This window comes from Mesoplodon densirostris, chromosome 16 (genome assembly GCF_025265405.1).
Source record: "Mesoplodon densirostris isolate mMesDen1 chromosome 16, mMesDen1 primary haplotype, whole genome shotgun sequence".
Taxonomy (NCBI): domain Eukaryota; kingdom Metazoa; phylum Chordata; class Mammalia; order Artiodactyla; family Ziphiidae; genus Mesoplodon; species Mesoplodon densirostris.
The window spans coordinates 29,426,430-29,436,026 of record NC_082676.1 but is presented as its reverse complement, the minus strand read 5'-3'; the positions used below and the strand labels follow the sequence as shown (position 1 = coordinate 29,436,026).

Sequence of the window (9,597 nt, the reverse complement as noted above, 5' to 3'; positions counted from 1 at the left end):
ATTGCTCCCCTCCTACTGTCTCACTGTGGCTTCTCCTTTGTCTTTGGATGTGGGGTATGTTTTTTGGTGAGTGTCGGTGTCTTCCTGTCCATGATTGTTCAGCAGTTAGTTATGATTCACAAGAAGGAGTGAACGCACGTCCATCTACTCTGCCATCTTGATCCTGCTTTCCCCTACGTAGCTGTATTACTTTTAATATGAAAAAAGCCAGGAGAAAGTGTATGTTAATTAGCATTTCCTTGTGAAGTGTTATTTTGTGATTTAGATTTTGTGAAAAATAAGTGACAGAAAAGCAAAAAATATGTGACACCTCCTTCACATATTTTTACATCCTGTCAAAACACACAAGGTTTCACTTAGCTGAAACTGGGTCAGAGGAACAGTGTCTTTGTTTAATCGAATCCTTCAGAATGTATGTGCTGGTGGGGCAGGGGAGAGAGAGAGAGAGGGACAGAGGAAGAATATGGGAGGAAAGGGGAGGGGAGAGGATTGAGGGTGGTTGTGGGTTGTAGCTGATGCCTGCAGAATGCTTGGGACAGGGCCTGGCACATGTAGGCACTTAATAAACATCTCTTACTCATCCATTCCTCTCATACCAAACACCTGGAGCCAGATGAGCTCTGAAATTTGTTGGATTTTAGAAAGGTAACACAGGAGGTGCTTCCCTGGTGGCGCAGTGGTTGAGAGTCCGTCTGCCGATGTAGGGGACACGGGTTCGTGCACCGGTCCGGGAAGATCCCACATGCCGCAGAGCGGCTGGGCCTGTGAGCCATGGCCACTGAGCCTGCGCGTCCGGAGCCTGTGCTCTGCAATGGGAGAGGCCACAACAGTGAGAGGCCCACGTACCACAAAAAAAAAAAAAAAAGAAAGGTAACACAAAGCATATTCCACATACTATGAAATGCTCCCAGCAGATATTTATTCAGTGTGTAAATATTCATACTAAGTGGGATCACCTGACCATTATATGTTTGCCACTAGATGATTGTGTACTTTTATTACTATCTTCATTATTCAGCCCCTCTGAACCTCAGTTTTCTCATCTGCAAATGCCCAGAAATATCCCTTTCTTTCCTGGGAATGAATGTAGGATGCTGGGAAGTCTGCCTCCAACCCCAACCCTCCTGGAAAAGGAGCTGGGCCAACCAGGTCTCACCCAGCTGTGATGTTCTTATCTTCTTCTGGCCCCAGCTTCACTGCATGGGATTCGTGCAGGATCTCTGCCACTGGCTTGTGGGTGTAAAGTATGGTGGCACCACTCATGTTGACTTGGACCCACTGGACCTGGGATGTGAGGTTATCCAAGCAAAGGACCAGCCTCAGGTCATGGCCCAGCACGAGCGGCTCCAGCACCTTGAACTTTCCAGTGATGCTGGGCTTAGTGGCAGGCTCCAAGAGGTCATCATGCCAGAGACCATGGCTGCCCACACTGTGGACCTGGGCCCTCCTTCCAGAGGCTTCCACTCTTAACAGCTTCTTCATGGTCTTGCTGTACACCTGTCTCTCCTTCTGGGATCCTGCAGGGCATCGGACATCATGAGGCAGGCATTCTCTCCTCTGCCACCTGTCCCAGGGCCAGCTCTTCTCATTTTCCGTTTTCTCTAGGTAAAACCACCACTCATCCCCACTTTAATTTACCATGGCTGTCGGAGGTCTCAAACTGGAAACTCAAGAGCCATATGCAGACCTCATCCATATGCATTGTGTTTGATTCTGGACTATTTATTTATTTTTTTATTTTTATTTTTTTTTTTTGCGGTATGCGGGCCTCTCACTGTTGTGGCCTCCCCCGTTGCGGAGCACAGGCTCCGGACGCGCAGGCTCCGGACGCGCAGGCTCAGCGGCCATGGCTCACGGGCCCAGCCGCTCCGCGGCATATGGGATCCTCCCAGACCAGGGCACGAACCCGTATCCCCTGCATCGGCAGGCGGACTCTCAACCACTTGCGCCACCAGGGAGGCCCTGGACTATTTAAATAAAATTTTAATCAGTTGCCAACAACTTCAGGTTAGTAAATTTCACATAACATTATAGATTTGTAGCCCCTCTGACAGCTGTATCTGAAGTCTCATATGATAATGATAGCTGACACTTTTGTAGAGTTGCTATATGCCAGGCACTGTAGTTCTAGGTGATACACACACATATGTATACACACACACACACACACACACACACACACACACACACACACACATATATATATTTTTTGCCTAGGAGGAAGGTACTATATTATCATCCCCATTTTATAGATAAGGAACCCAAGGCATAGAGAAGTAAAGCAACTTGTAAGGGAGCTGGAATTTGAACCCAGGCAGTCTGTCTCCAACTTCCATGTTCTTAATCATGCTCCCTTCCCACTCTCTCTACCTGGCAGTTATGGTCTAGAGCTGAGTAAGGGGTGCTCTCTCTGGAAGGGAGTGTACTTGCTGGTTCTCCATGATCTCCACCTGTAATTCTCCCACAGGCCTGCTGCACTCACGGCATGCCATCTGCAAGCTCCTGAAGACATGTGAGTTTAGGAACCCTGATCACCCACTTACCCTGTTGCTAGCACAGACCTCTCTCTCTCTTTTTTGATCTCCAGATCAATACACAACCTGACAGCCCCCACCTCACCCCCAGGATGTTCCACAGGTGCCTCCAGCCCAACCAGGCATGCCATCTTCTGCCTGGCAGCATTCCCCATTTCAGCAAACAGCTCCACCATTCACCCACTGTTCACCCAATGTACAAACTGGAAACTGGATGTGTCCTTGACTCTTCCCTCATCTTTACCACTCACAGCTGATCAGACAGCAAGTTCTGCCAAGCATTCTCATTGATCTCTGGAATCTGCCCCCTTCTCCCATCATTCTTTTCCGCTCAGACCACTGTACAAAACGTCTCACCATCAGATCAGTTTGCCACCAGGTGACTGTGGACTTTTTTTTACTATTATCATTACCCAGTCCCTCCAAGTCTCAGTTTCCCACCTATGAAGTGAGGACAAGAGGTGCAAAGGCTAGGCCCCAAGCACAGTGCTCAAGAATGCCCCTCTCTTCCTGAGGACGTGGGCTGCATGCCCACTCTAGTCCTTTTTCCACCCTGATCCTTCCAAGGTCCAACTCTGATAGTTCTGATTCCCTCCTTGAACCCTGTGCTGTGCTCCTTCTCAAACGTTCTCCCAAGTACCTCTCTACTGTGTGACCTGGGCTTGAAGGGACACATGTGGACCTAAAGGTTCTTTAACATGTCATGTTTTATTATTAAAATGTATGTGAATTTTCATTCCATTCCATAATGTACTCATAATATATTTTTACTAAGAAAATGTTTCATTTCCCTGCCAAAACTTCTAAAGTCAGTTTCTCAGGGAGGGCTTCTCTGGCCACCTGATTTTTAAAAACAGCTTTATTCAGATATACGTTAATTCCATAACAAGCAATCCACCAGTTTAAAGGTTACAAGCCAATGTCTTTTAGTACATTCACAGAGTTGTGCACTCATCACCACAATCTAATTTCAGAACAATTTCTGTCACCCCAAAGAAACTCTGTAACCATTAGCAGTCACTTCCTGTTCCTCCCTGCCCCACCCCTAGCCCTAGGCAACTGTTAGTTTAATTTCTAACTTGCCTATTCTGGGCATTTCATATAAAGAGAATCATACAATGTGTGGTCCTTTGCGACTGGCTTTTTTTCACTTTACATAATATTTTTAGGGTTCATCCATGTTGTAGCATACATTGGTACTTGATTCCTCTTTATTGCTGAATAATACTCCATTATATGGACAGACCACATTTTATTTATCCACTGACGGATGTTAGGGTTGCTTCCACTCTAGCTATTTTGAATAATGCTGCTATGAAGGTTCATGTACAAGTTTTTGGGTGGATGTTTGTTTTCATTTCTTTGGGGTGTATACCTAGAAGTGCATCTGCTAGGTTGTTATGTTAACTCTGTGTTTAACATTGTGAGAAAGTGTCAAACTGTTTTCCAAAGTGCTTGTACCATTTTACATTCCCACCAGCAATGTACGAGTGTTCCAATTGCTCCACAATCTCACCAACTCTTATTGTCTGTCTTTTTGATTATAGCAGTTCTAGTGGATATGAAGTTGTATGTTGTTGTGTTTTTGATTTGCATTTCCCTGATGATTAATGATGCTAAGCACCTTTTCATGTTTATTGGTCATTTGTATATTGTCCTTGGAGAAAGGTCTTTCAAATCCTTTGCCCATTTAAAAATTGGGTTATTTTTCTATTCATTATTGAGCTATAAGAATTATTTATATATTATGGATACAAGTCCCTTATTAGATACATGATTTGCAAATATTTTCTGTTCTGTAGGCTTTTCTTCTTTCTTGATGGTATCATTTGTAGTACAAGATTTTAATTTTGATGAAGTCCAATTTATCAATTTTTTCTTCTGTCATTTATGCTCTTGATGTCATATCCAAAAAGGTTCTGTTTAACTCAAGCTCATGAAGATTAACTCCTGTTTTCTTCTAAAACTTGTAATTTTAGCTCTTCGATATAGGTCAATGAGCCATTTGAGTTAATTTTTGTGTACTGTGTGATATAGGAGGCCCATTTTATTCTGTGCATGTGGATAATTAGTGGTCCCAGCACCATCTGTTGAAAAGACTATTCTCATTCTTTCCCCACTGAATTGTCTTGGCACCCTTGTCAAAATCAATTAAACATAATTTTAAGAGTTTTTTTCTGGACTCCTGATTCTATTTCATTGATCTATATGTCTAGTCTTATGCCAGTATCACATTATCTGGGTTATTGTATATTTATAGTAAGTTTTGAATTTGGGAAGTTTGAGCCCTCCAACTTTGTTCTTCTTTTCCAAGATTGTTTTGGCTATTCTGGGTCCCTCGAATTTCCAAGTGAATTTTAGGAACAGCTTTTCAATTTTGGAAAAAACTTAGCTGGAACTTTGATAGGGGTTTCATGGATCCTGTAGGTCAATTTTGGGGCATTGCCACCTTAAAAAAATAAAGTCTTTCAATCCATGAAAATGGGATGTCTGTCCATTTATTGAAGTCTTTAATTTCTTTCAACAATGTTTTGTAGTTTTCAGTGTACTAGTCTTGCTCTTCTTTTGTTAAATTTATTGTTAAGTATTTTATTATTTTTGATGCTATTGTAAATGGATTTGTTTTCTTAATTTCATTTTCAGATTATACATTGCTAGTGTCCTGAAATACAATTAATTTTTAAAAATTGATCTTGTGTTCTACAATTTTTCTGAACTCATTTATTGGCTCTAATAACTTTTAGTGGATTCCTTAGGATTTTATATATACAAGATCATATCATGTGCAAATAGAGATAGTTTTACCTCTTCCTTGCAAATCTGGAAATCCTTGTTTCTTTACTTTCCCTTGCCCCTCCCCCCTTCCTTCCTTTTCTTTCTTTTACTTTATTTTTTCTTCTTTCTGTTTTTTAAAAAATTATAGTAAAATATACATAATATAAAATTTACTATCTTAACCATTTTTAAGTGTGCACTTCAGTGGCATTAGGTACATTCCTATTTTTGTGCTATCTTCACCATCATCCATTTCCAGAACTCTTTTCCTGTTGCAAAACTGAAACTCCATGTTCATTAAACAATAACTTCCCATCCCTCCTCTCCTAGCCACTAGCATCCACCATTCTACTTCTTGTCTTTAAGAATTTCACTACTCTAGATACCTCATACAAGTGGAATTGTATGGCATTTGTCCATGTGGGACTGGCTTATTTCATTAGCATCATGCCTTCAAAGCTTCATCCATTTGTAGCATGTGTCAGAATTTCCTTCCTTTTTAAGGTTGAATAATATTCCATTGTATGTATATACCGTATTTTGTTTATCCATTCATCTCTTGATGGACACTTGGGTTGCTTCCGTGTTTTTTTAGCTATTGTGAATAATGCTGTTATGAACATGGGTGTAATATCTCTTCAAGTCCCTGTTTTCAGGTCTTTTGGGTATATATTCAGAAGTGGAATTGCTGGATTATCTGATAATTATATTTTTAATATTATGAAGAACTTCAATACTGTTTTCCACAGTGGCTGCACCATTTAAAAATCCCAGCAACAGTGCACTTGTTCTAATTTCTCCACATCCTTATCAACACTTGTGCTTTTCTTACTTTCTTCTTCCCTCTCCTCCTCCATCCCTTTCTTCCTTTCCTCTTTCCTTCCTTCCTGACTTCTTTCCTTCTGTGATAGTAGTCACCCTAATAGGTATGAGGTGGTATCTCATTGTGGTTTTCATTTTCATTTCCATAATGATCAGTGATGTGAGCATCTTTTCATGTGCTTATTGGCCATTTGTATACCCTCTTTGGAGAAATGTCTATTCAATCCTTTGCCCATTTCTTTGGGTTTTTTTTGCTGTCGAGTGTTTAGAGTTGTCTATATATTCTGGATATTAACCTCTTTTCAGATATGTGATTTGAAAATAATTCCTCCTATTCTACAGATTTCCTCTGTTGATAATGTCACAAAAGTTTGATGAGGTCCAATTTGTCTTTCTTTTTTTACCTTTGCCTTTGGTGTCATATCCAAGAAATCACTGCCAAATTCAATGTCATGAAGCTTTTCTCCTATGTTTCCTGTTAAGAGTTTTAGAGTTTTAGGTCTTACATTTAGGTCTTTGATCCACTTTGAGTTAATTTTTGTGTATGGTGTAAGGTAAGGGTCCAACTTCATTCTTTTACATGTTGATATCCAGTTTTCCCAACACTGTTGAAAAGATCTCTATTTTTTTCTTGACTAATTTCCTTGGCTAATACTTCCATCACAATGTTGAACAAAATAGCAATGGTGTACAACATTGTCTTTTCCTCATCTTAGGGGGAAAGCATTCAATCTTTTACCATTAAATATGATGTTAACCTGTAGAAGACTTTTATCAGGCTAAGTTCACTTCTATCCTTAATTTGTTGAGCATTTTTATCATGAAGGTGTGCTGGATTTTGTTAAATAATTTTCTGCATCTATTGAGACGATCACGTGGTTTTTGTCCAGTTTTTCTATTGATGTGGTGTATCACATTAATTAGCTTTCAATGTTCAACCCATCTTGTATTCCTGTAATAAACCCTTGGTCATGGCATATAATCCTTTTTATGTGTTGCTGGATTCACTTTGCTAGTATTTTTGTTGACAATTTTTGCTTCTATGTTCATAAGGGATATTGATCTCTAGTTTTCCTTTCTTGTGATGTCATTATCTGGTTTTGCTATCAGGATAATACTAACCTCATAGAAAGAATTGGGAAATGTTCCCTCCTATTTTTTTGGGAGGAGTTTGTGAAGAATTGGTATTAATTCTTCTTTTAATGTTTGGTAGAATTCACCAGTGACATCATATGGGCCTGGTCTTTTCTTTGTGGGAAGTTTTAAATTACTACTTCAATCTCTTTACTTATTATAAATCTATTCAGATTTTCTAATTCTTCCTGAGGCAGTTTTGGTAATTCTTAGAGGAATTTGTCCATTTTATCTAAAGTTACCTAATATGTTGGTAAATAGTTGTTCATTCTGTCTCCTAATGAACTGTTTTATTCACAACTCTTCTGACACCAAATGTGTGGGAGTTTTCCACACCAACCAACTCTCCAACTCTCTGGTCACCACCTGGCTGTCCTGCATTTGAATTCAATCCAGACACTAACTACCTAGAGTTAGTGTCAGATTCCACAGATTTAAAGGCTCAGTCCAAGACTGCCCGCAATTCAGACACCAGTCACAAGTACTGGGTGCCCAAGTTACCTACACTTCTGTTTGACTTGGTTACAAATTGGAGGTTACCATGACTGTCCCAGCCCCAGGTTCAGTAATTTGCTAGAGCAGTTCACAGAACAGAAAAACAGTTTAGTTACTATTACCAATTTATATTAAAGGATATAACTTAGGAATAGCCAAATAGAAGAGATAAACAGAAGAAACATAGGGCAAGGTAGAGGGAGGGGGGAGGTAGCATGGAGCTTCCATGCCCTTTTTGGGAGGGTAACCCTCTTAGTTCCTGGATGTGTTCACCAACCTGGTAGCTCTCTGCACCCTGTGTTTAGGGGTTTTTATGGCAGTTTAATTACATAGGCATGATTGATTAAATTATTGGCCATTGGCATTTAACTCAATCTCCTGTCCCTTTCCCATCCCCAGAGGTTGAGGTGAAGTATAAAGTTCTAATCTTCTAAGCATGGTTTTGGCCTTTTTGGTAATCAGCCCCATCCTGAGCTACCTGGGGACCCCCAGCCACCTGTCATCTCATTTCCATACCAAAGACACTCTTATCACTCCAGAGATTCCAAGGGTTTTTAGGAGCCGTGTCCAGGAACTGGGGACAAAGACCAATTAGTTATTTTTTTGTCACACCCCTTATAATTTTTTGTAAGGTTGGTAGTGATGTCCTCTCTGACCTTAGTAATATGAGTCTTCTTTCTGTCTACCTAAAGATTTGTCAGTTTTGTTGATCTTGTAAAAAAACCAACTTTTGGTTTTATTGATTTTCTTCATTTTAAAAAATTTATTTCCACTCTAATCTTTCTTATTTCCTCCTTCTGCTTTCTTTTTTTTTTTTTTTTTTTTTTTTTTTTGCGGTACGTGTGCCTCTCACTGTTGTGGCCTCTCCCATTGCGGAGCACAGGCTCTGGATGTGCAGGCTCAGCGGCCATGGCTCACGGGCCCAGCCGCTCCGCGGCATGTGGGATCTTCCCGGACCGGGGCACAAACCTGTGTCCCCTGCATTGGCAGGCGGACTCTCAACCACTGCGCCACCAGGGAAGCCCATCTGCTTTCTTTGGGTTTTATTTGCTCTACTTTTTCTAGTTTCTTAAGGTGGAAGGTTAGGTTATTTACTTGAGATTGCTCTTCTTTAATATAGGTATTTACAGCTATAAAGTTCCCTCTAGGTACTGCTTTACCTCGCCTCATAAATTTTGGCATGTTGTGTTTTCATTTACTTTCATCTCAAAATATTTTCTAATTTCACTTGTGATTTCTTCTTTGACCCACTGATTGTTTAGGTGTATGTATTGCTTAATTTCCACATATTTGTGCATTCCCCAAATTCCTTTCTGATTTTGATTTCTAATCTTATTCCATTGTGATCAGAGAATATACTTTGTATGATTTCAATCCTTTAAAATTTCTGAGGTTTGTTTTATGGATGAACATATGGTCAATTCTGGATTATGTTCTATTTGGACTTTCCAAGAATGTGTATTCTGCTGCTATTGGGTGGGTCTTCTACAGATATCTGTTAGTGACCACCTGATTTTAATGACAAATGTTCACTTCCTCCCAATCTGTTCCTAAACTTCTTCTCTGCTTTATTTTCCCCCAGAATACTTATCAACATCTGAGATACTATTTATTTTACTTTTTCTTAACTTCTAACTGCCCCACTAGAATGTTAGCCCCTTTAAGGCAAGGGTCATACATGTTTTGCTCTCTGGGTACCTGGCACACAGCAGATGTTCAATAAATATATATCGATACAGAGAAATGTGAAAATGTGCCTCATGTATCTCATAACATAAGCCAGTCTTACAATCAATAAAGCAAGGCCCTCCGACATATGGATCAATGGCCTTAGGCA

General features: G+C 40.2%; 1 protein-coding gene across 1 annotated transcript in view; it reads right to left on the bottom strand.

The window, feature by feature from the left end:
- Positions 1-1,152: 1,152 nt before the first annotated feature.
- Positions 1,153-9,597, bottom strand: part of TGM6 (transglutaminase 6) — a 39,992-nt gene continuing 31,547 nt past the window's right edge. Inside the window, 1 exon segment of the mRNA XM_060079186.1 lies at positions 1,153-1,627. Within this exon segment, the coding sequence (XP_059935169.1) occupies positions 1,153-1,627 (475 nt within the window).